Raw genomic sequence first — 27,138 nt, 5'->3', positions numbered from 1 at the left:
GAAAATATCTTTAACTTATACTTGGTATGCTTTCTAACAGAGAAAAATGGTTCTTTGGAAAGACACACCCACCGAAAAATCTATAACCTGTGCAAAAATAACATAAAATGCACTTCTAGAGGATCATTTTTGCTTCAATTTGTTCCCTGATTATCATATTATATAGCAATAGATAGACACAGAACATTTCATAATTCTTTTCTGGAAAATCAGGAGTATATTAACTCAAATTTCAGCACATAATTATTCAAATAAAATTTTAATGATTTCAGTTCAATACAACTGAAAATGTAGTGTCAATAAAGGGCATTTCCTGCTAAATTTCAAATTACAGGTTGTGGGCCATTTCCCAGCAGAAGCATCACATCCTACTGAGCATTCAGCTGCTAACTAAGGTGACTGACAGCATCATGGCAGAAGGTGGGGAAAAACAATGATCAGCTCACAGAATTTGGCTAAGAAAGGAAACAAACAAAAAACAATGCAAATAATAATTAAAGTAGCTACAGATATTAGTAAAATAAAAATACAACCCCAAATATCCATCTCTTAAATTACTAGAAAAAAATTACAGGTAAAGTTACAGCAAATACAGTCTCTACAGATTTGGGTAACTTTATTTGCATTTTATAGTGATTTTTAAGCCCTATATCCAATGAAACCATTTTAAAAAGCTCTATGAGGAATGGAAATTTAGATGTCTATTACACTTTTCTTTAAAAAACAACAGGCTTAAATTTCTGAATGAGCAAGACTGACTTTTGCAGGCAGAGGCCCTGCTTCTGCCTGCTCTTCAGCTTTAGCTCTCACAACCACAAGAGAAGCAGCTGGGCATCTGTTCAGCTTCTGTTCATTCACAAATTCCAGGTCACCATAGATACTCAGCTTCTGCAAGAGAAGATCAACGCACATCAGCAATTTGGATAATTAGGAACCTTTCTGAGTAAGTCTTCAAATAACAATTTAATCTATGAATATTTGTAAAAAAAAATCCTGTAAACATCCTCAAGAATGAAGAATGCTTTCACTCAAAGTGTTACAGATACGTGATTCAGCTCCCAGTGGTCAAAGAAAACGTCTCCATACGTACCAACTTAAAATACTTAGAAGTACAACAACCGAGTATCAAGAATAATTGCTCAGGTTTAAACGGAGTTAGTGTGGTCATACCAAGAACAGTGATTCTGGATGTTGGATGCCTTAAATGATCAATTCCTTTGAGATCTTAGCTCTCTGACCGAGTGGTCAAGTGATCTGGGGTAAGTTTCTCTGTTACTAAATGTTTTAACTTAACATATTTGGAAAATACGTGCTATTTTATAAGACTATAAGTAGAACAAAGAAGAAACACTTGAACAGTGATAGAAAAGTCTTCATAAACATACAAAAGCTCCTCAAATTATTACTATTATATCCAAGAAGATACTAACACAAAAGAATGAAAGCATAAAACAGAATCAACGCAAATGTCATAAAACTCACTGGAGTATAATGGAAATGTCTACTATCTTTTGAAAGTAGGTCTGTTTAGATGTAGGTCTACCTCCTAAAGGCAGAAAAGCGAAGTGGAAAGTTTTTACTAAGAAATGGATAGATTTTTGCTCTTAACTCATATGGCAACAAATCTCTGAATTCATTAGCTAAAAACTGAAGTGCTGCCATTACTGACAGGGCAACTGACTAGATTATAAAGCAAGAACCACGCAGAAGTACTTGATATTGAAAAGGTGCTTTGAAAAGACGTGGAATAAAGAGCACCTTCAAGAGTTTAAGTATCTGTTGATACTGATACACGCTACAACACGGATGAACCTTGAAAACATTATGCTAAGTGAAAGAGGCCAGACACAAGAGACCACGTATTGGTTGTCTATTGCTAGGGGTGGTGGTGGTGCTTGGAAGGAAATAGGGAGTGACTACTAATGAGTACAAGTTTTCTTTTCAGAGTGATGAAAATGTTCTGAAGTGACTATCCTGATGGTTGCTTACTTGAACATATTTCAGATGTGGTCTGCTGCCTACTGTTTCAAGGCAATAACTATCCTGCAACACTGAGGTGGCTATGTTACTATGGAGAGGAGTCATAAATAACTTATGTTCCAATAATAAAATCAATGAAAAGGCTTTATGAAAGTCAAGTTCTACAATAGGTGGCTTTTGGCCAAGAAAATCTGAATAATTTTTGTAATGCTAAGTTCTAGGTTATTTTTATAGTAAACAAAGGAGAAAATAGCAGGGAAGGAGTATTTATACTGAAATATTTTTAAACAAGAAACAAAACATTGATATGTATTAAAAATTGTTTATACTAAAAAGAAATCCACTAAAATGGCAATACAACAACAGTTCTGGATGATAGGATGAGCAACTTTTTTTCTGCTTCTTTATACATACTTTACAAACTTCTACACTAAGTTTATAGTATTTTTATAATAAAAAATATAGTTGAAACAACATTATTACCTAGCCAAAGTGTGGTTTCACATACAAAGTAAAGCCTAAAAGCAGTGACTCCAAATGGCTGTTTTCCATGCATTTTTCTAGAAAACATATCTCCTTAGAAAAGTATAGGCTCTTTGAGGGTGTAGCCATAATTTTGATTATTAAGAATAGGAAGAAGAATTCTAGAGAGAGGCAAGAAAGTAATATCCATGTGGCAGATATCTGGAGGGAATGTAACAGCCGCCAACAGGACTCCCCATGTGGTGTGGTATTGATGCCTTGGGCTTTATGATCACAGGGATCTGGGAAGCACATATGTGGACAGTGAGGTGACCCCAAAGTACCTGGAAGTAAGGGGAGAAAATTTCTCACAGAATTAAAACCGTACAATCAAAACAAAATTTATCACAGCAGAGATAACATCTAAAAGGAAGAGAAAGTTCAAGAGTCACCTGAGAGGGAGGAAAAGATGTAACCAAAACAACGAGAGGCACTGATATGTCCAAACAACACCAGAAGAGGAGGTCACTTCCATAAGTCAAGTAAGGAGATGAGAGAGAAAAAACTATGAAATGTCCATCTAAGAACTATTTGGATAGGAGAGAATATGAACATCCTGGCTCAAAAACATGAACCATGCGGTCCCAGTGGTGTCTATCTTCCCAGTGTCAAACAGGGTACACAGAAGATAGGCTCCTGATACGAATCACATAATCAACTCTCCTATTTATGATTCCAGGGTAACTAAAGAAACTTAAGGGTACTGGCTTTGGAGTCAGACTATCTGGATCCACATTCTAGTTCTACCTCTTACTGGTAAGGGACAATGGGGCAATTATACTTTCTCTCTTGCAGTTTTCATATGTAGAAAATGGGGATAATAATAGCAGCCATCTCACAGAGTTAGTGAAAGAACTAAATGAGCTAATTCATATAAAACACTTAAAACAGTTGCCTAGTAGAAAGTGCTCAACATTAGTCAGTAGGCCTGGGAACCAGTTGTGGTGGGTTTATCATGGTAAATTCCACCTGAGGCCAGCCATTCAAGTCTTTCCTGGCAATAACCAGGCCAATCTCTATGTGTATCTTTCTTTTACAGGGGGCATCCTAGGAGTAAGAGAAGGAATTGGGCTAATGATACAAAGAGGAAGGAATGAAGTGCCACAGAATGGGGGGTCAACAAAGATTTGTTACTATAGGTTTGTAGCTTCATTGCCATGAGGATTTAGAGTGCATTAGGTAGCTCAAAAGGAAGTAAGAGGCAAAGGCAATTCTATGTAAGATGGGTAATTTCAGCTTTATCAGGGACAAAAAAATTATTAAAATATGGATGGAGGGCCAGCCCCGTGGCTTAGCGGTTAAGTGTGCACACTCCGCTACTGGCGGCCCGGGTTCGGATCCCGGGCGCACACCGACGCACCACTTCTCCGGCCATGCTGAGGCCGCATCCCACATACAGCAACTAGAAGGATGTGCAACTGTGACATACAACTATCTACTGGGGCTTTGGGGGGGAAAAAAAAGGAGGATTGGCAATAGATGTTAGCTCAGAGCCGGTCTTCCTCAGCAAAAAGAGGAGGATTAGCATGGATGTTAGCTCAGGGTTGATCTTCCTCACAAAAAAAAACAACAAAAAACATATGGATGGACATCAGAACTAAACAAGAACACAAGTGCTAATGTAGCAAGAGGATGTCATCAGTACACTCATATCATAAACAGTTGAGTTTTATAGAAATTTACTCATTCTTTAATACTTCCACAATTCAAGGTTCTTCCCAATCCTGTCCAGCTTTATCCATTTGGTTTAATTTCCAAATTTAAGTTCTTTTAACCAGGTCAGTTCCTTACAGTCCCTGCCTGATAGCTTATTCTTGTCTGTATCTGGGAAAATTGTTCACCGTCCTCTCTCTGCTAATCCATACCTTACAACCCATTCTTCAAAGTTCAGGTCAAGACCCTCATCATCTAAAAGCCTTATCTAACAATCCCAGCACATATTCTCTGCTTTCCTTAACATTTTATACATTTATTATTTGTGCCACTTAAAACACCTTATCAGCCATAGGAAAGATGGTATACAGGAAAAAACACAGGAGTTTTGAGTCAAAAGACATGAGCTTAAGTCCAGCCTCAATAATTTCACAGCTGTGCAGTCCTGGGAAGGTTACCTAGACTTTGTAAGCCTGTTTACTCATCTATAAAAGGGATAATAAAACCTGCTGTTGAATACTGCTGGACATGTAAGATAAATGAAAATACTTAAAAAAGTTTTCTTTTTTTTTGGTGAGCAAGATTGGCCCTGAGTTAACATCTGTGCCAATCTTCCTCTATTCTATACGTGGGACACTGCTACAGAATGGCTTAATGAGTGGTGTGTAGGTCCACGCCCAGCATCTGAACCCGCGAATCCCAGGCAGCCGAAGCAGAACACGCGAACTTAACTACTATGCCACTGGACCAGCCCTACTTTTTAAATTTTAAAGAACTATACAAATGTTAGTTATTAACATTATCCTGTCCCAGTTTCTAGCTGCCTGTACCATATATCATCTTAACAAAAAAATATGAAATATAACATTATCTTAATCATTATTCATGTGTAAATCTTATATTAAAACATATCTTTATAGTCTATTAAGATAAAACTGCTGTTCAAATACCATGCTAGGCACATGCCAACTACTTATTACTAGATTCTACTAGACACATGCCAACTACTTATTACTAGATTCTACTTCAATTTCTCTCCTTTCTTCTTTTCTCTCTTTTTCTACTGCACTTTGGAGGCACAAGAGAACTAAAGTTTATTTCAGTTGGATTTGATGTCAACAGACATTATTATCCTATACTTATAACTTTCTTTCCTTGAAAGCCAAGTTGAATCATCAAATTATAGCCTTTTCCCAAAATAAAACTCCTTTACTTTAATAGCTATGTTTCTTGGGCCAGTTAAATTTTAATTACCGAGGAAGTCACAATAGTTTCCCTCTTTCTCAGGGTTAGATACCAGAACACATTAACTCAAAATCAGCTTTGCTGCTTCTAAAGCAGCAATTACTCCCTAACATTTGTGGCAATTAATTTAAAATTTTAAGTGATTCTACAAGTCTTCTTTCTTATATATCACCTTAGAAACTGATGTCAACAGGTTCTTTTCAGTCTCAAAGAACCAGTGTTCTCTCGACATGTTACTCAAACGAGCCAACATATATGTCACCACAGTAGTAAGCATCACAGAAAACTGGAAACAGTGATTCTTGTGCTGCAAAACTGTAATTTTCGTGCGTGCCTACCCCCATTTGTGTGATTAAAACCACCAAATCTTCTCTCACTCTATTAGTAGAGAGGCCTTGTTTTTCTAGTTAAACACATAATGCATTTAAAATGGTAAATCATATGGCTCAGTCTTCAAACGGCCTAAGGGTTAGAATTAAACCTACCTCAGAGGGAACATACTGCTCCACAGCTGTAGCGACAGTTGCACAACAAATCCAGAGCAATACCATCACCGAGAGGACAAGAGTCATGGTTAAAATCCACCCAGAATTACTGAAAAAAATCAACAATTATGTTAAAATTTCATAATATAAGAAATAGCAGATTCTTAATAATTAAAGGCACTCAACCTTATGTATTTAGTTTAACAATACAATTAAAACTTCACGTGTGCTACCTTTAAAACTATTTTTAAAAATATATTTATAAAAGGAAATACTATAATAGCTATTATATTAGGCTGGTATGATGTTCTTTCCTCCATTTTTCAAGTTTCTGTAATAAGGCTATATCACCTTCATAATTAAAAAAATCAGACATATTGGCTTTCTGCTAAATGTATAAAATTAAGGCAAATTACTGTCAAGGATATTTTTAAATTACTAAATGAGATAAGGCAAATGAAAGTGTGCCATAAATTGCATGCTGTTATATAAATGTCACATATTATTTTACAAGGTATTATGAAGATACTTGCTTTAAGAAAACCCAATATCTCAAAGAGTTAAGGTATAGATAGGTAAATTATAAAATGATCATTTGTTTTATAAAAGAATTCACAACAGGCTTCCTGAGGTTAACTTCTCCAGAACATTTCAAATATTTAATCTGCCACAATTTACTTATATTTCAATTTACAAGAGCACATCTATTAGGAGGCATTCTGTACCCATTACAGCATATCTTAGAGATGTTATATTTTTGTTATGTTATAAAGAGACAGTTATATTTTTCTTATGATTAAAATATCCTAAGGTAGAAGGCTAGTTACAAGAATCAGCAACTGGAGTTGTTTCCATAATTGATCTATCATTTGCCAAACTACAGATTAAGATTCCAAGAACAGAAAAAAGTCAACCTATTTTAAAATATTTAAGAGTCTAATTCTGAAAAACAGTGTAATTAATACAGGTAGTCCAATTTTAACATCTGTACTCATCCAACACTGCCTAATAAAAGATCTGTACTTACCACTATAACCCATTCACTTGAGGGTTTGCCAACACTTGAACATGCTAAGGAAAAGGTATGCACAGTCACTGTCTCCCAGCAAAAGAGGTGGACTTTGGAAAATGCATTGCATCTAAAAGCAGGGAACTCCTACATGATGCTTTAAGTATTCTAATTTAGAAAGATAATAGAGTACAAAATATTTTTAAGGGGAAAACATCCAATTTACATATTCTAGCCCTAACCTGGGTACTAACGAATTTCCTTCCATGAAAATGTGAAGGATATATTTGATATCTGGATTCTAGTAACAACTAGTTAAGCCAGAAAACTGGGGCTCATTTTAGCCAATCTGTTTCTTCAACCTCCACAACAAAATAATCCTACAGGTTCTCAACTATCTCCATTATCTTCTGTTCTCCTTGTTCACTGCCCTAGTTCAGGCCTCATAATTTCTTGCCTAGTTTACCAGAGCTCTCCAACCTGGTCCTCTACCCTCACATAGAGCTTCTTCCTGGTACTTACATTTAATTACTTTCCTGCTCCTATCTAGTTCCTGTCTACCTGGTTTGGTCAAATCTCTGACTCTCCTGACTCTCCATACAGACTAATGTACTTTATATATTCAGTAGGAAGCCAGCATAGTTGAAAAAAATAAACAAATACGATACAACTAGCAAAAATCTCTACTCGTTGTTTAAGACTTATTTCTATCTCCTCTGTAAATCCTCCCTTTGAAACCTCTGACAGACTTAGGTATACTCCTTGTACTCTGCATATGAGAGGTATGAGTGTGTGCATGACACACAGCAATCACTCTTGTGTTGTTCATTGTTTGCATGTCTGTTTCTACCATAATAGACCTGAGAACTCCATACAGAGATTGAACATCTTTTCTTAGGTCTCAAGTTTCTAGAACAGTGCCTGGCATATAACAGACTCTCAAAAAAGAAATGGCAAGTGAAGAAATGAGTGTGACTTCAATTTCCATTCTGAAGGCCAAGGGTACCTCCAAGACACTACATGGTATAATAAAAAAAAGCACTGTGGTAAGACTCAGAAGACCAGATTCCACTGACTGGCTACGCGACCTTTTATGTAATCATGAAAAAATCATGACCCTTTAGAAAGTAGACAGCTATGGCCGAATAGGATGAGTACAAGATGTAGAATTAGAAAACCCAGGTTTGAATGTTAACACAGTGGATGTATAACCTTGGGGACAGCTGATTCACCTCTCTGATCTACCTACTTATCACAGGGTACTGTTCTAAGAGTCAAATGAGATCACTGAAGGAAAAAAGCAGTTAAAAAAGAATGCTTTTTATTAAAATGTAGGATATTATTATGATAATTCAGCTTTGTGCACACAAACGTCTAAGGATTAAATCTCTAGTTATAAAGTTAGTTGTTTCCTAAATTAAACGTTTATAAACTTACTTTTAAAATACTAGATTTAAAAGAACATAAAATATGAAAAAATGTTAAAGGGTAATAAGTCACCAAGAAGATGCCAGGTAGTGCAGTACTGAGAATAAACTGTAACTTAAGATTAGGTGATTGCTTAGGTTTCATAAAATCATCAAACTGCGACAAAAACCCTAAATTCTGGAAAGAGAAAAATAGCCCTTTTTTTGCACAAGCTCAAAAGGCAGGTTTATAAATGAAATAAAGAGAACATTTAAAGTTAAATCCTCATTTTCTCACCCAGTCTTTAAAGATTGTTCAGTATAATGTATTAATTTTTAGTTTCCAATATAACCCTACTGATACCTGATAAAACCTGTCAAGAAACGATTTCTATCGCAAGACGTTACAGGAAGCATGCAGTCTGGACCACCGCAGTGTCACACTTGAGATAGAACAGCCCACTAGAGTAGATACACCGTGAGGGCAAGCACTTGTTTACCGTAGCTCTACTCAAGCGCTCAGTCTGGTATCTGACATAGAGTAGATAACTATTAATAAGTGCTATGGCTCACTGTCTTGCTCTTTTTCTTTTTTGTGGGGGGGGACTTATAGGGGGAGGGCTCATCTCAGAACTTCTTGGAGGAGTAGAAGCATGCATACTTTGATAAAATCCTCTTTACCCTCAGAAGGCTTGATGGTCCTTCCTAGGACGGCATAAGGTACCCATTACCCCTGCCTGCCCACTTCCCCCTGCCATCCTTAAGAATCCTTGGCATAGAGTTGACACTCCTTAGTATAGAACACAAAGCCCTCCCTAATCCATTGCCCTTATCTACCTCCCCCAGCCTTATGTGTGGCCATGCAGATAAAAACAAAAATCTGACCCCCAAACATACTTTAAAGCTTAATTTAAATGTCTGGAGAAGCATATTTTCTTAACATAAATCAAAGAATCCTAATGAGAACAAGAATGCTGGGTTTTTTCTGTTTTTTGGTGAGGAAGACTGGCCCTGAGCTAACATCTGTTGCCAATCCTCCTCTTTTTGCTTGAGGAAGATTGTGCGAGCCAACATCTGTGCCAGTCTTCCTCTACTTTATATGTGGGACACCACCACAGCATGGCTTGATGAGCGTTGTGTAGGTCTCCACCCAGGATCTGAACCTGAGAACCCCGGGCCACTGAAGTGAAGCACTATGCCACCAGGCCGGCCCCGCAAGAATGCTCTTATACTGTAAAAAAACTACCTGCTTCAGTTTTATTAAAGTAGTATGTGTATTACCTTTTAAACAAACTAAAATATCCAAAAGTACAAGTTTGGTAGGAAAAAGGTAAAAAAGTTTACTTTTGGGACTGGCCTGGTGGCACAAGCGGTTAAGTGCACACGCTCCACTGCGGCGGCCCGGGGTTCACAAGTTAGGATCCTGGGCGCGCACCAACGCACTGCTTGTCAAACCATGCTGTGGCGGCGGCGCAAAGTGGAGGAAGATGGGCATGGATGTTAGCCCAGAGCCAGTCTTCCTCACCAAAAAGAGGAGGATTGGCAGAGGTTAGCTCAGGGCCTATCTTTCTCACCAAAAAAAAAAAAGTTTACTTTTGAGCAGCTAATATAATTTTTAAATAATAAAAAGGAATGCATCTCTCTGATACAAGCCAGATTTTATCTCCAAGACACAAAAATAAAGAGGAATACATACAGAGAGAGGCATCTTAAAAAGCCATCACTTTCTCCATCTTCAAGATAGTTCCTGTGTGCTTGTGAATTTCTCATTTGCAGATCTACTGAAATAACAAGGTACAAGTTTATGACATCCTATATTCCAAAAGCTAGTTCTCAAATGACTACTTCTAGATATATACACTGTACAGATATCTGCCTGTTTTCATAAATATAATCTGATACACTTTATAATGAATACAAGTTCTTCTGGCACATCAAACACCAAATGGATTTCGACCACATTATGGATTTCCTATTTTATTTTCAAATTCTTATTGACATTGACGCTTTCTGTTTAATTACATGTGGGCTTGAATAACAGAATTTGCTTTATTCTACTCTAAAGTTAAAGACAGGTTTATGCTATATGCTGTCACTATCCACCCATCAAAATAATTAGAAAGTTAATTAAATCAGTATCTAAAATAATATATGACCTAATACATCTTACAAGGCAAGCTCAGCTTTAGCTTGATGTTTTATATTCCTATAAGTTAAAATTCACTTCTAGCATAGAAATAAAAACAGAACAGGAACTCATACTTTTGGGGTGGTTTGACTATTTGATTAGTTTATTGGGAAATATCAGAATATTTCATTAGTTCATATTCAAAACATCCCTCAAAGCAAACTAAATGTTTTTAGAATAGGGTTTCTCAAAGTGTGATCCCCAGACCAGCAGCATCAGCAAAATCCGGGAACTTGTTAGAAATGCAAATTCTCAGGTCCTATCCCAGATCCAGTGAATTGGATACTTTGAAGGTGGGGCTCAGAAATCTGTTTTAACAAGCTCTCCAGATCCTAACGCACATTAAAGTTTGAGAACCACTGTTTTACAAATTATTTGTTCACCTTCCATTAGTGTAAAAACAATCACATAACCAATTCTACCACAACCAGATTTGACTGCTAACGTTTTTATCCCAAGCTACTTAAAATAAAACTTACAGGACATTTTGCTTAGCGATGATTCTTTCAAATTTGTAGGCTCCTGCTCCAACTGTGGAGCATACTGGATTTCTGGCTTAGACTAAAATGATAACGAAAGCAATTAAGTCATTTGTACTTATTAAGCTTTTCTCAGCAGCAAGTTCTATAATACATCATCTGTATAAAAATTCAAATTGAGAAAAAGTAACAGAAGTATGGTATAAAAAAATAAAACACATTAACCACAATACATTTTAATTGTACTTCCTAAACATCAGATCCAGTGCCTTGCAAAGAAACAGATTTCTGGCATCATCAAGTATTTAGTCAATGTAACTTCCTGACAACATTAAAAAGAGAGGGAAAAAAAAAAGGACAAATTATAACATACTGCATTAAATATCATACCCTGCAAAAATGAGTTCTAATTCTAGTTGATCAGGAATAATTTAGCAGGCTGACAAAAATTTTTGGCTAAACACATATTATCTCTATTTTTTCTCATCTGAAACATCCCATTCTTCCCTAAGTATGAGTAATTCATAAATTAGAGCTAAATACTCCATACTTCACATTTTCTATATAGCACTAGAGTGGGGGTTTCTCCATCCTAGTTACACTCAAGTTTACACAAAGAGAGAAGCAGAGCTAATCTCACATCTAATCAGGAATGAATGAGGGCTCCACTCGGAGAGTCAACTTAAGCTTTACCTTAAGTAGCTTTAGGACACAGAACTTACTCATGAGTTTAAAGAGAGAGAATTCCTTCTGTACTTTACTTTTTACCAAATTAAGCACAGGGGACCCACGGCTCAGGATAGTGCTAAAAATCACATACTAGCCTTACAGTAAGCTATTTAATTAGCAATAACAATAAAAAAGGTTTAATTTCATTATTACCAGAGATAAAGACAGTGCCACAACATAGTTTGTTGGCTGTAAATTGGAGGAATTCACTGAATTAAAAGGAAGACAGCGTGGTAGGGTGGTATGTGAGCTTTGGAGCTAAGGTAACTTGAGTATGAAGCCTAATTCTGTTTTTTGTTTGTTTTTTTTTTTTGAAGATTGGCTTTGCACTAACACGTGTTGCCAATCTTCCTCTTTTTTTTTTTTTCCTCCCCAAAGCTCCAGTACATAGTTGTGTATCATAGTTGTAGAGTTGTAGTTCTATATGGGATACCGCCTCAGCATGGCTTGATGAGCAGTGAGTAGGTCCACGCCCAGGATCCGAACCGGCAAAGCCTGGGCCACCAAAGCAGAACGCAAGAACTTAACTGCTACACCACCAGGCTGGCCCCCTAATTCTGTTACTAACTGGCACGGTGACCTTAAACGAGTTAGACTTTCAGTTTCCTTATCAATATAAACAGGGATAATAATATAACCTCATGAAGGTGTTTGAAAATTTGAGATAATATATGCAAATGCCTAGTACATAAAAACTTTCAAGAAACAGCAGCTATTACTATCACATCCAATGTAAATAACGAGGTAGGAGACAAGTCATCTCTCTAGGAGTCAATATACTTTTCAGCAAGCTCTCTTACAAGATATATGAGGAAAAGCACTATAAACAACTAAAAATTAGATCATATTGCTTTTCTCTAATATCCATGTGACACATATACATGCCACTATTTATATTCAAAGTACGTATATTAATTATCCTTATCTCTCACATCTAGAGGTTTCATTTTATTGATTTAACCACTATAAAATTTAGAAGACTCAGAGTTCTTGCTAGGTAAGGACCAACGGGCTTTAGATAGGCTTCCAATGGGCAGAAGGAAAGGTAAGTCACACTGTCCTGACACCCAATGTTTCCATGTAAGCCAAATAACTAATTATTATTTGATGATAAACATTTGTAAGTGACTGAGTACATGGCTCTATGCCAAGACATTCATTTAAGACATATACGTTTATTGTTGTTGGTATTTAGGTGAATCTATGAAGCACAGTCATCACCTGGAATATAACTATTTTTCCATCATCAGCTTGAAGATAAAAAGTCCACGAAGAGGTTATGAAGCTCTGTGCAGAGTCCATCACGTCACTCCAGAACGACCTTACCAGAGTCAGAGGGAAGAGGAGATGCATTTTTGGCATCAGGGACATGAGCTTAAAAAAAAAATTAAATCGTAAGAAATAAGTTATCTTTTATATACGTATGTTCAATAGAGCAACATAATCAAGACTCCCCAAATCCTTATTGGGACAGGGTATAAACAATTAAGTGATCCCACCATAATCATTAGCATAAGAGTAAACTCTCAGTTATCTATGCAAACTAACTATGGTTAAAAACCCAGGGTACTTTAATTTGCCACCAAACACACTTATAAGCTACCTGTCACCTCTATCAGAATAACAGGCTTTTGAATCGGGTCCAAAAATGTGGAGAATCAAGATTTGATTAAACAAGGATTAGCAAGGCCTCAAGAGGTAGACAGGGAAGGGACAAATCATACTATTCTCATCTTTAACGCTTTCACGTAAAATAAATCATGTTGCAATGAACATCAATGAAAAAGAGGAAGGGAAAAAAATCCATCAAAAGAATACATGCATAAAATGAGAGACATCTGATAACAGGGCAGGGTGAGGGGAATGTTTATGGGCTGAATATATATAGTATGCTACTGACAAGATTTTAACATTACTTGGTATCCTCTCCCCTCCAATTCTGACTTGTTGACTTGTTTAGCAGCAGTGGGCCTCTCTAAGAGCACAAGTGTGGGATACCATTAGCTGAACTCTAGAGATAGCTTTAGCTCTGCTATGTTTCAAAAGAGAGGCATTATGGAGTATGGAGAGCAGTTTTTAGAATCAGATCTGTATTCATGATCCAATTTTCCCACTAATAGCTGTGAAATCTTTCGTTGATTAATTCACTGAACAAGCACTCACTGAGATTATAAATTTTAAGAGATCAGGGACCACGTGTGCTTTATTCATCAATGTATACTTGTGTTTAATCTGTATAATCTATACACAACAGATGTTTAACATAGGGTGATACGTGTGTACAGGGAGAGGCAGCTAAACCAACCTGGGGTGAGGTGGTTAAGGCGTCACAAAGGAAATGATGCCTGCCCTGAGTCCAGAGGATTCACCAGGCAGATGGGCAGTATAAGGAACAGAGGCATGAAATAACACATCATGTTATAAAAATTAAGAACTGTTCAGTATGTATATGATTAAGGGAAAATAAAAAGGGCTCTTAAAAATTAGAAAATATGTTTAATGTTACTTATAATAAGAGAAACACAAATTAAAACTACAATAAAAGTGGTACATTGCCAGAGGCTGGAGGGAGGAAGAAAGGAGAGTGACTGCTAATGGGTATGGGATTTCCTTGGGGTGATGAAGATATTTTGGAATTAGATACTGATGGTAGTTGCATAACTTGGTGAATATACCAGAAACTACTGAATTGAAAATTTAGAAGGGTGAGTTTTATAGCATGTGAATTATATCTCAATTTTAAAAATCAGTACAGATTCCATGGAGGGCAATTTTGTTCTATTTCTTGAAATTAAAAATGCATATACCTCTTAACTCAGCAATTGTACTCCTATGATTTTATTCTATAATAAAAATGTGCAAAATATGCAACATCATTTATAAATGAAAAAGATTAGAAATAACCTACATGTCCACAAATAAGGAACTGCTTAAATAAATTATGATACACCCATGCAACGGATTATGTTGTACACAAAGTTGAGTATACTTTATGTATATGTATGTATATGTATATTTTAAAAAAGAAAGAAAACAGGTATCCTTGTATATACATAAAATACCTCTGTATTGGTAACCCTGGCTACATCAAAGGAGGAAAATTTGAGTGGCTAAGAGATATAGGGGTAGGAGACTTTTTATTTATTTATTTGTGAGGGAGATCAGCCCTGAGCTAACATCCATGCTAATCATTTTTTTTTTTTTTTTGCTGAGGAAGACTGGCTCTCAGCTAACATCTATTGCCAACCCTCCTCCTTTTTTCCCCCCAAAGCCCCAGTAGATAGTTGTATGTCATAGTCTCACATCCTTCTAGTTACTGTATGTGGGACGCGGCCCCAGCATGGCCGGAGAAGCGGTGCGTCAGTGCGCGCCTGGGATCCAAACCCGGGCTGCCAGTAGCGGAGCACGTGCACTTAACTGCTAAGCCACGGGGCCGGCCCGGAGACTTTTAACTATATACCCTTTTCACCTTTCGAATTTTATACCACGTGGCTGTATTTCCTATGCAAAAGTTAATAAAATTAAGAAACTTTTCCCAGTATGCTTGGAGTATAGAGTATGAGGGGTGGGGAATTATAAGAGATGACATAGGAGAGGTAATCAGGAGCAGGCTGTGACTGAAATCTGTATATAAGGGGGAGCTACTGAAGTACATAAGATTCCATTTAGAAAATAAATATCCAGACACAACTAAAGGATGGACTAGAGGGGGTTAAAATGGGAAAATACTTTGGAAGTTAATTTAGTAATACAGATGAGAAGTGATGATGATCTGAGTTAAGGCAATGGCATTGGGATGGATAAAAAGGACTCTTAACTATCAATTTCTCTGAGCCTCAGCTTTTTTGCATGCAAAATGGGGACAATACTGTCACTAGACCGTGAGAAAAAAGAAAATAAGATTATGGATGTGCACATACCTTTTAACAGTAAAGCATTATACGCAAGTAATTATTCAATTGACTTTTCCACTTGCAAATATATAATTTGTTTGCTTAAAACTAATTATAAAATACAACACTAAAATAGGATCCAGTGGGCGATAAATATTTCAATACAAGTGAGTGCAATCTAAGCAGGCAATTTTGAAAGGCAGTATTGTTTCATACTTGTTCTTGTCTCAGTTCAGCAAATGGCAGCTGACTCTGGCAACCAAGGTGGCAAGCATATTGCTCATCAGATTGGGAATATGCTTCTGTACATGCTGTAAGAGAAAAACAGTCAAATTACAGAAAAAAAGAGACAGAGAAAGAAAAGGGGGGAGGACAGGAAAGAAGGGATTCGCATTTTATAAAGAAATTTCTTATACTTAAAAAGCATTTCGTTAATATGAATTTCCAAATTTGGTAATAGTAGCAAATGTATTATTTTAATAAAACTCCACATCTTCTACATCCCACAAATGAAATGTTTCAGGTATAAATCTATTAATTACACACTTAGGCTCTGGCTATATGATGACCTTCACATGAGGGGATCCTCAGAGCTAAAGTTTATATAGTAGAAAAAACAATGAACTAGCATCCTTAAGTTTTGGCTCATCATTTGCTGGCTGTGTATGTGACCTGTGCTGAGCTGTTTAACCTCTCTGACTACTGACTTCTATATGTCTAAAATGGAGATACCACCACCTATTTCATGGGGTTGAACAAAATAATGTATTTTAGTGATTTACACAAATATATGATATTACCGCTAAGAACAAGATCACTAAGTTGAGAAGCAAGGGTATTCACATGCAAAGAAAACTAAAACAAAGCAATCAGTCTAACACCCTAAATCTCTGAGAAAACAGAACTTAGAAAACGTTCTATAGCAGGATTCTAAAGTTGAAATGGATCTCTACCAGATATACTCTCTTCAATTAGTTCACTAGAGCCATTTCTTTATTGTGATATAACACTTCACCACTATAAAAATTTTATTTTCCTTTCCAACCCAGTCATGCATTTGTAATATACTTCCCAAAGGTGCTAGATAATAAACTGAACAGCATTATACACACATGAACACGGCCACGTAGGTGACTGAGCCATAAAAAACAAGGTTATACCACAGAGGCTTGATGTAAGTCATGGCATAGCAATAGAGAGAAAGGCACCTCCTGCTACACTGAATAAACAGTGTAATGTAATGAATGGAGAAAATTCCATTATAGTTCTTTAAAAAGTTAAATGTCAATTTTGTCCTGATTACAGGTTTCTTTTATTAAACACCTCTCTTTCAGCAAAAGGTAAGAATAGTGGTTTAAGAGATGACAAAGACTCTGGTTACTTCTTTTACTGGCATGACCCACAAAGAATATACTATTAAGTACTGAGTCAAAGGCCTGATTCAGTAAAAAACATGGAGCTAAGTCAACTAGCCTATGATTGAAAGGCTCAGGAAAATTATACTATCCATCAAAAAGCTAGTGATGAATTATGAGAAGGGTAATTACGACCGCATTTGTCCAAACCAAATGCTTGGTTAAACAAAGGTGTCCTATCCATAGTACAAAATAAACATTGTCTCCACAAACAGATGAAATTTAAAGCCCATGAAATTTCCAGCAGCAGCCACTAAAACTCTAACTTGATAGTAATTAAAATATGCTGGATGACTATTTTAAACAGTATGCTTGTCATTTTCTGAGGAAAACACACAAGCATAACACGATTCAAAGAAAACACCAATGGTACATACTGCTGATGTTATCAGCATAGCATCTTACCCGATTCACATTCCAACTTGGTCCGATTTAAATCAATTCCATCATCCACAAACTGACAAATTGAAAACAGTCTGCAACCTCTCTGACATGCGTACAACTCCTCTTCCTAGGGAGTTCAAGAACAGAGAGGATTACCAAAAAACAGTATTTTTCCCTCAGGGAATAAAAGGTTAAAAAAAAAGCAAAGTTATTAGCGTTTATTATAAACTATCCAATAAAAGTTTTATAACTAACAGAAAGAAAAATGATAGGAGCCAGGTAATACCCAAGACCTTTGCCATATAAAGAGGTTTTCGTTCCTTATTTTAAAAGCGATACTCAAGGAAGAAGCCCAGTGGGTAAAAACATCACTCTTTGCCCATATTCCATGGTAATATTTTGTGGGGAAAAATCGAAAATAAAAATACATAATCAGAACTTTAACAGAGGTAGAAATGAGTAAGCAAGTACCTTAGGACCAATAGCACACTTTTACCACATAAATATTTATACAAATCATCAGGCTTATCAGGAAAAGTACCATGACTTACTTTAGATGGCAAATATTGTCATCAAGTCCCCCACACAGTGAGGTATACATCAATAAAAACGCTCACATGAAAGGATTTTTTAAACTTGGCTTACTTTAACTGAAAACACAAATAACTGCAACAGTGTGATGTATGGGAAAGGCCGCTGGAATCAGCCAGACCTGGATTAGAACCTTTTAGGTGAGCGACCCTGCACAAGTTACTTTACCTATATAGAAGGTACTCAATAAATAGTAGTAGTGTTAATCATAATAAGAGATTTTTAAAATAGAAAACAACAGTTATAGGCATCATTGTATATGTACGGGAGCTCAAGATAGCATCGATTCTTCACTACTGGAAAATGTTAACTGCTTAATAAGACTAACGACAATGTCTTCAACAGGCTTTTCTTTGATGAGCTACGTATAGTATTTGAAACAAACTAGTACACGTGGGGGAGCCCCCTCAACTTACTGTGTGATCCACTGTGTACAAACTGGCAGGCACCTAATAAGGAAGGAAACAGCATGTGCATATACCAGTTAGCAACCAATGGAATACAAAGGTATGCATTTCTTTCCAGCAGTTTTAGTAAAATTTATGTAGCAGCAACAATCTATTAAGAAGAGATGGCTGCAGTCTAATATTAAACAGGCTTTATTATACAACTTAAAAGGTAGCACATTTTTGGACCTCAGCTGGTTGCATTTGTTGTTAAGGTGAAATTGAAAGAATTTTAACAATCATGATAAATTTCATACCCAAGTAGCTTTTGCAGGCTTTGTAAAACAGTGGAAGAATTCTCTTATGTCTTTGGAACACCACATATTTCCTTATATTGCACAGAGGAAGCATGAGCTCGTTAGTATGAGCTATACTGGATGCCATTTCATTTTCAGATATGTTTTCTTTTGTTAAACCAACCCAAGAAGCCCTCCTGTACATTTTCAGAAGAGAGTATGGCATGGTGAAGAGCCTAGGTTCAGGAATCAGCCCTGGTTTGAAGCTTAACCTCACCACTCTGTACAACCCTGGGCAAGTGACTTAGTCTCTTTTCGCCTCAGTTTCCTTAGCTGTAAAACAATGACAATACTTTTACATCAATTTTGAATATGATGATTATACATTTTATATCCACAATATCATTAATATTATGCTATACTATCTAATAAATAGACATAAGATTAATAACATATTTAACGAGCACCCACAATGTGCCAGGTACCATGCTAACACTTGATGTATTATACAACAGAGTAGGCACAGAGTAAGCACTCAATTGGTAGCTACTAAGAATCATATCCTTATTCTAAGTATTTTATGTTCCAGATAATATTATTATTCCAAGTAAATATTTCAAGCCCTATGTTTCCCAAATGACTGGCAAGTTTATATAAAGTGTATCTCCTCTGATTTAGAGCACAAGGAAGTGGTGCTCCCCACCAATCTGAATACCAGCTAAATAATTAGAAGGAACCTCAATGATACTACCTAGAGATTTTATATGCATTTTCTTATCCTGAGCTGAGTCGTTAATTATTCTCCCAATATTCAGCATTACTATACTATACGTACCAAACTGGTTTTATGACATGTAACATAAGAAATAACTATCTGTTGCCATGTGTTGGGCACTGCGTTAGTAGTGCCACATATATTATCTTTAATCTTCACATTAGCTCTGCAAGGTGTGAGGTATTTTGTTTTTACAGCTGACAAAATGAAGTCATGAGAAGTTAAGTGATCAGCAAAGACACACAGATAGTAAAAGTGGAGTTGGAATGGAACCCAGGTTTGCAAGGTTCCAGAGCCCACACACTGTTAAAAAAATGACCAGGCTGGCTCTAATTACCTTTGTTATTAACATGACTTATGTCTCTTGTATTTGGACCAACACAAATTATGCAATTGCACTTTTGAGGAACGTTAAAGGGTAAAATATAATAATTTTTAAATAACTACTTACAAACAGGTAAAGTAATCTACTTTCTTGCAACAAATAATTAATTCTGAAAAAGAGTCATTAAAATGAGACTTCTATCTGCTAGTTACAAACATCAGACCAAGAGAGGCTATGCGCGCTTGTAAATTCATCTAATTTCTTATAACACACACTGCTTTTTCCTGAACTGCAAAGCACAATAATTCGGAGGAGGGCCAACAGAAATCAGTGAAGTAAATTAAGTACTTTTAATACAACTTTATTAATAGAAGGCAGCACAATGTAGCCAGTTTTAGGACTGAATTCCTACTACTCCACTACCTCTTGGCTCTGACCTTGGGCAAGTCACTTAACCTTTCAGAGCCTTAATTTCCTTAATTGTAAAATCCTACTTTGCAGGGTGGTTGTGAGAATTAGGGATAATGGGTGTAAATCTCTCATTATACTGGCTAACAGACAGCAGACAGTTAATAAATTTTAAGTCCAGAGGTCAGCCCCGGTAGCCTAGTGGTTAAGTTCCAGGCTCTGCTTCAGGGGCCCGGGGTTCAGCTTTGGGCACAAACCTACACCACTCCTCTACCAGTGGCCACACTGTGCCTGGGGCTCACATACAAAACAGAGGAAGATTGGCAACAGATGTTAGTTCAGGGTGAATCTTCCTCAGCAAAAATAAATAAACAAACAAATTTTAAGGCCAGGACATACTGGTAGCCAGATGCTTTAGGTTCCTGGTAAGAAAAGCTTTAACGAATAAAGACTTAGAGATATCACATTGATTGTCAGAAAGTAATGGAAATTACAGAAGTACCTAAAGGTTCCAGAAGGGTTTATCCTTTAGAATTGTTTATTCTCCCAGCATTCTGGTTCATACTGCAAATTTGCTAGGAAAATCTCAAAAAAGTAAAAAAAAACAAAAAAACACACAACCAAACACTACAACGATAAAAAATAAGTCTCCGCCCAATTCCAGGCCAAATCAATATTAATGAATTTCCTCATGCAACCCTGTTAATCATGAGAGGTTTATAAGAAGAGAAGTAATGTGTTTAGGGATAGTATACATTGATTTAACTCTGGAAGTCATAATTTCTCATTTCTCCCTCTTGAGTGCTATAGTAGTCTCTGACTAAAAATTTTAGGATAATGCACTCTGCCACACTTTTTCTCGAAAATTAGCCATCCTCATGCAACGGAAAATCCAGCAGTAAACAGACACGTGTGAAGAGACAGCATTTAGAATTTTTCGTTTCAAAGCCCTGAAAGCACTTGCCAATAAGGAACATCCTAAACTTCACTGGACCTGTCCTCGGGGTCACTTTGTAGTTTGAGAGAACAAAGAGGGCTAGCCACACAGTTACGCAAACAGCATAGAGGAGATGAAGGAAAAACAAGAAAAAAACCAGCAACATCAGCAAAAGCTCTTATAAAGGAAGGCAGTGGGGGAAGGAGAGATATGCCCAAATTATATATGGGGAAGGGTGGAGGAGTGACCACGCAATCTAGAATGTTGAGTAAACAGAGCTCTTAAGAAGCTGAAGAAACAGCTTGAGAAGTAGAATGGAATTAACGGAAAAGCAGCACCGGGGTTGGGGTGGAGGGTCGGGGGGTGGCGGAGAGTGAAAGGGTCACTTCTCTCCATAAGCTGTGACCCCCTCCCCCCCCAGGGCAATCGCATTTCTTTACCCACTCCACGAATTCCCTGTCTTCTGCACGGAATGGTGCAGAAGCTCTTTGAATGCAGAAACCTACTGCTGCTTCTCTAAGCCATCCCAGTACTAGTGGCAGCGCCCCGCACACATTAATTCCACACAGGCGGAAAGCCCTTCCCGGGCGTCTCACAACTCCTGGGGCTGACCTAATACATTTCATACTACAGCGGAATTGTCTGCTTGTCTGACTCCCCAGCAGACTGTGCGCTCCCGGCCCACAGAGGCGCTCAGTTACCATGGGTTTTGAACTACCCTTTTGTGAGCTTGCGTATCTGCTCCTGCTCCTGCTCCCCGCCCCCGCCGTCCCTTATGCTCCTGGAAGGTGAGGACCCCGCATTAATCATCCCTCGGTGTGCTCGTCTCCCCTGCTACCCCGCAAGCTCCCAAAGGAAAAGGGTCGTGTCTTTCTCATCTCGGTGTCTCCCAGCCTATTACGGGGAAGGTGCCGCACAAACTTCCGGTAATCACAGCAGGAGCAGGGTGCGGGTAGGACGAGGGAAGAAAACAGCAGCTACGCAGGTGGGAGGCAGCGGCTGAAAGGTGGCTTCCACGGCCGGGTTCCCGGGGGCGACAGAGGTGCAGGACAGCGGAGAAGCCGGCGGCCAGGGAAGGGGGGTAGCCCGTTTCGGACGGGCCCTACCTTGGGGTAGGTGTGCAAGGGGTACGTCAACTGACAGGCCCGGTGGCAGGACGCCGTATCACCCAAGACCGAGTCAAACGCTTCAGCCGACGCGGTTCCCGAGCCCCCGGCCAGGGCCATGGCCAGCAGCAGCAGCGGCGGGAGCCCCACTTGGGCCCTGACCCAGAGGTTCCCCTTCGGCGCCGCCATTTTGTTTCCCTCTGTCACAACAGCTCAGCTTGTTGCTGTTTTTTCAGAGTTTCCTCCTCCTTCCCGGGCCAGCCCCCTTCCCCACCCACGGGCCGCTGCTTCCGCCTCTGCCGTCTCCTCAGCTCCGCCCCGACCCGCCCGACACTGCCACCTCCTACCCCGGAGTCTGGATCTACGAACTTCTCCTAGGTTGGGGAGAGGAGGTGGATACGACCATCGCGAGTATTAGCGCGAACCGGCACCTCTGACTCCTTCCCTCCGCGGGGTACGCTGGGGCATGTAGTTCTCCGCGGCGGGAGGCGCACGGTGCAGTCGGGAAAGCTGGTCTCGGAGAACTACAGCCGCCCTGGGCGCGCCCTCACCCGCTCTCTTCGCAGTGCATTCTGGGGAATGTGGTTTGCTGGGTCCCTGAGGCACTCTTCGAGCGGGCGGAGCCTCTTCCGAGAAACTACCGCCGTGGAAAGAGCGACCGTTAATTGTGACCCCCGCGGTCCGGCCTTGGGGGCTTCTGAGGCTGCGCTCTGGAGGGGCCCAGCTGCTGCCAGGGCTGCTTTTCTCGGTGGGTCTCACGTCAGACTGTTATTAGGTTCCCCCTGCTGGGCTCCTGAGTGCTGAGGGCAGAGGAGGATAGTGCTTTCCTTTGCTGGGGGATCCAGAGCACGACAGTCGTTGTTAGGGTCCTCTGACCACGAGCAATTGTTTTTGGAGGTGGCTGCTTGTTGTGAGGACCTGCTGAGATCTGGAGGTGGCTGTTGGTTGCCGATTACAGGGGAACCCTTGGGATTGTGGCTGTGGCGGGCTAGTTGTTAAGAGAGCTTCTTTGAACCCAGTGGAACCCTAACCCTGCCACAACCCAACCTAAATTGGCAGAGGCCTCAGAAGTCACCAGGTTCAACGCCTGGCACAGTACTGGAATCCCTTCCACGGGTCGCACTTGTGGAAGCTAGGTACTACATAACTCAGGAAGTAGACCGATCGTTGTATGCAATTTCCGTTCTGAGATGTTTCTGTTTCAAGACCTCTTCCTGTAAATTCCACTCAAGAGTCCTGATAATTCAGGAATGCTTCCAGGGTGTATAGAACCCAACTGCGTCACTGTAGGGGACACACATCACAGCAGTTTTGATAAAGTTTTCGAATCTGCCCTCTTTCTTGAGCAGAACACGCGGCACGCCCATGAAGGTAGTTGAAGTCCCCTAGCAATGGATAAATTCGTCATTCGAACGCCTAGAAGCCAGAATAGTCCTCAGAAGAAAGATCGTGGAGGAAAGATTTACAAGCAGGCCACGATTGAATCTCTGAAGGTGAGAGGGGTTCTGGGACCAGAGGAAGTGTGCAAAGGACCGTGGGAGCAAGACGGTCTGGAGGAATTCTACTGTGGAACACCTATGAGTTATTTCTTGCTGTACCTCCTCCCCAGAGTGTTCCTGACACTCCTGATTCCTTTCCCCGAGACCCTGTACAGACTTCAATTCTCACATCTCTGCTACACTCTTTTAATTACTTTGGCTTTATGGTATGTTTTGCTAGCTGGTAGGACAAGCCCCCTTCGTTATTCTTTTGCAAAGTTTTCTTGTCTGTTAGGAATGTTAAAGTACCAAATATGATTCTATGTACCCTGTACAAACTCAGTAAATCTGGGTGATACTGTCCTCTCTATCTTATTGGCCAGAACTGTATCACATGGCCTCCACGCTACAGCTGAGCCTGGGAAGGAGGCTGTGTTAGTGGACTCTTTGCAGCCTCCAGCTCAGTCTGGTTTTGATTTCTGTTAGCAAGGAATAGAGACAGGATAGACAACAACAATGAAGCAGTGAACGTAGGTACCCAATGAATGGTGAAGTAATTATTATTTCACTAAAAACAAAAAACTGCTTATAGTTAGTTCCCTTTGTTTTCTTGAACCTCTTCCATTTCTGACTTTTTCTTTTTGGTTTTCTTTATTTGTTCCTCTGCCTCCACTAGACTCCTAATGTTTGTGCTCCCCAGAGTTTTGTCACGTTTTATGTATTTGGCCAGGGTGATGGTATTCATCTTAAGGCTTTGTGTGCTGACACCTGCCAAACTTGCACCTCCAGCCTACATCTCTGAGGTGAGAGTGGGATCTGGGGCTAGAGAAAATGTGCAAAGGACTGTGATAGCAAGGTGGCCTTCTGAGTACTTCTATACTCAGTTGGACTCCTCTCCTAGGTGTCCCACAGGCTCACCAGACCCAGGTCAGAACGCAGTGAAGGGGAGTATAAACAGAAGCCCTGGGTTCTAGGCCCTACCACGCAGTTGGGTGATCTTTACCAAGTCATTTCCTTCTCTGGGACCTCAGTTTGTCCTCATCTATAGAATGTGGGGGTTTAACAATGTATATCTGTTTCTTCAAAGGAGTGCCATTGTCATTTGGGACAAGTTAATTCTTTATTATTTGGAGCTGTCCTGTGAGTCAAAGTAAGTTTGGCATCCCTGGCCCTCAGATACTAGATGCCAGTAACACCTCCCATTGTGATAACCCAAAATGCCCTCGCATATTTCCAAGCAGCCCTTGGTTGAGACTAGACGATCTTTAAAATCTCTCCTAGTTTTGCAGTTCTGTGCCTTCATGGGACACATTCAAGTTTTTCAACTGTCTCTATTTTGGCAGAGTATTCATGGATAACTGTTAGTAGCAGTGATTCTCACTGAGGGAAGGGAGTGGGCAGGATTGTGATATCAGACTGTCTGGAGGAAGAAGAGGAGGGTAGTAGTTGAACTGCTCGTACACTTACATGCAAACACCCGGATTCTAATACACTTCCACCTACCCCTTCTCTCCTCTGCATCCCCACTTGTGCCCCAGTTGAGAATCACTGTGTGTGATGATGCGAATAAATCATGTGAAAATAACGGAATCAGAATAAACAATAGGTATATGGACTAGCATTTCCCTTAAATGCGTTAGCTTTTCTTCCAAACCTGTTCTTTATTCTCCTATATTTACTTTTATATTCACATACTAAGTAACTGGAACTAGAAACTCAGAAACCATCCTTAACTCTTGTCTCTCTTATATCCGTTTTTCAGTTCTGCCTCCTAAGAATCCTTCTTGCCATTACATCTCCCACTTTAAATTCAAAATCTTGTTATTTCTCACCTAGAGCAGTACAATGGTCTGTTAATTTGTCTCCCTGCCCTTGGCATCCCTATCATTCTCCCCTCCACACTTAATCCAGAGAAATATGTCTTTGAAAAATAGAAAATCTACTCAAGTCACCTTCCTGCCCAATCCTTGAGTGGTTTCTCATTACCTATCGATGAAGACATTTCTTTACGTGGCACCCAAGGCCTTCCATGACCTGGCACCTGCTTGCTTCATTCCCTGCTGATCTAATTATTTACATTCCATCCGATGTCAACCACTCACAATTTCCCAGAGGGGCTGTGCTCTTTCATACCTCCGTATCTTTGTGTATGCTGTCCTGTTTGCTGGAATGGCCTTCCTCTCTTGTCTTGGAGGCAAGTAGTAATTAAGAACACAGACTCTGGGGGCCAGCCCAGTGGCATAGTGGTTAAGTTCACACGCTCCGCTTCAGTGGCCTGGGGTTCACAGGTTCGGATCCTGGGTGCGGACCTACACACTACTCATCAAGCCATGCTGTGGTGGCGTCCCACAAACAAAATAGAGGAAGATTGGCAACGGATATTAGCTAAGGGCCAATCTTCCTCACCAAAAAAAAAAAAAAGAAGAAGAAAAAGAAGAAGAAGAAGAACACAGACTCTGGAACCAAACTGTGTTAAAATGCCAGCTCTGCTGCTTACTACCTGTGTGACCTTGGACAAGTTATTTAGCCTCTCTGTGTCTTTCCTCATTTATAAAATAGGATTAATAATGATATCTATTTTGATAATAGATAATTCCCTTGAGGAAAATAAGATAATAATGCCAAGGTAGTTATGAAATTTGAGTGAGTCAATGTATGTAAAGTGCTTGGAACAGAGTGTGGCACATACTAAGTCCTATGCAATTTGCTGTTATCATCTGCTTTATGAAATCCTACTTGTCCCCCATGACCTAGTTCAGGAGTCTCCTCTACCATGAGGCCTTTCCTGACCACCCTTCTGTGCCCCAGATACGAAGTCAATCTAATCACTGCCTTCCCTAAGCTGTCTCTGTATCTTAAACATGCCCCTGTCATTGCTCTTACTGTGCTGTATTCTAAGTGTTTCTTCACATGCCTGTGCCCTGCTATATACTCTGAGCTTCTTGAAAGACTTTGTCTTACTGATTTCGTGTCCCCAGTACCTGGCGCAGAGCTTGGCATATAGAAGGTCGCACTACATTTTTCTGAATGACCAAATGAACTAAAACTCCAGAAGCCTTGGCATGGCATAGGAAACCTTTCCTGTTCTGTCCCAATGAGCCTTCTCATCTCATCCTTTGTAGCTCCCCATTCACAGGAGTCATTCCAGCCGCACCCCATTTCTTGCTGTTCTCTTTATAAGCTCTCCTCTTTCATGCCTCCAGGGCTTTGACTTGATGCTGGTCCCTTTTTCTGGAAAGCCTTTCCCTTCTCTTTACAGAGTGAATTCCTACTCATTTGTCAACCCACTTAAGTGCGACTTTCCCTGTGAATCTTAGATTATAAGTTTCATGAGTACAGGGACCTTGGGTATTTTATTTACCTCTGTATCCGTGAACCTATCACAGTGCCTGGCACATATTAAGTGGTCAATAAATATTTGTTAAATAAGTGAGTGTTGCACTGGTTT

General features: G+C 39.3%; 2 protein-coding genes across 6 annotated transcripts in view; one reads left to right on the top strand and one right to left on the bottom strand.

The window, feature by feature from the left end:
- Positions 1 to 243: 243 nt before the first annotated feature.
- Positions 244 to 22,485, bottom strand: TMEM59 (transmembrane protein 59). Of its 4 annotated transcripts, none has more exons than XM_087445888.1 (9): positions 22,213 to 22,485; positions 18,396 to 18,428; positions 17,410 to 17,515; positions 15,806 to 15,900; positions 12,918 to 13,070; positions 10,968 to 11,049; positions 9,997 to 10,081; positions 5,886 to 5,994; positions 244 to 888 (listed from the first exon to the last, which is right to left on the bottom strand). In XM_087445888.1, the coding sequence occupies exons 1-9, from the start codon at positions 22,399 to 22,401 to the stop codon at positions 733 to 735; spliced, it is 1,008 nt and encodes a 335-aa protein (XP_087302014.1). In that variant the 5' UTR covers positions 22,402 to 22,485; the 3' UTR covers positions 244 to 732. The 4 variants fall into 4 exon arrangements, with proteins under 4 accessions (XP_087302014.1, XP_087302015.1, XP_004438644.1 ...); XM_087445889.1 differs by having other exon boundaries at positions 9,997 to 10,078; XM_004438587.3 differs by lacking the exon at positions 18,396 to 18,428 and having other exon boundaries at positions 22,213 to 22,482.
- Positions 22,486 to 22,826: 341 nt separating this feature from the next.
- TCEANC2 (transcription elongation factor A N-terminal and central domain containing 2) overlaps positions 22,827 to 27,138 on the top strand; it is a 34,955-nt gene continuing 30,643 nt past the window's right edge. Inside the window, exons 1-2 of one of the 2 annotated variants that reach the window (XM_004438588.3) lie at positions 22,827 to 22,960; positions 23,562 to 23,705. In XM_004438588.3, the coding sequence (XP_004438645.1) occupies positions 23,604 to 23,705 (102 nt within the window). In that variant the 5' untranslated portion in view covers positions 22,827 to 22,960; positions 23,562 to 23,603. Of the gene's footprint in view, positions 22,961 to 23,561; positions 23,706 to 27,138 lie in introns of those variants that run through there. The other variant, XM_014793793.2, reaches the window with a different exon arrangement.

Source organism: Ceratotherium simum, chromosome 22 (genome assembly GCF_057802395.1).
Source record: "Ceratotherium simum simum isolate JZ-2026a chromosome 22, ASM5780239v1, whole genome shotgun sequence".
NCBI classification, from domain to species: Eukaryota; Metazoa; Chordata; class Mammalia; order Perissodactyla; family Rhinocerotidae; genus Ceratotherium; species Ceratotherium simum.
This window is presented reverse-complemented; position numbering and strand designations above follow the sequence as displayed.

Bases quoted from the DNA above. Each gene is read 5' to 3' on its own strand.
- TMEM59 (XM_087445888.1), bottom strand. From the start codon at position 22,401: ATGGCGGCGCCGAAGGGGAACCTCTGGGTCAGGGCCCAAGTGGGGCTC. The intron at 11,050-12,917 runs GTGATGACTGTG...TTATCATTTTAG, and splicing joins GAAAAATAGTTATATTCCAG to TCTAAGCCAGAAATCCAGTA. The intron at 10,082-10,967 runs GTAAGTTTTATT...TTGTTATTTCAG, and splicing joins ATCGCTAAGCAAAATGTCCT to TAGATCTGCAAATGAGAAAT.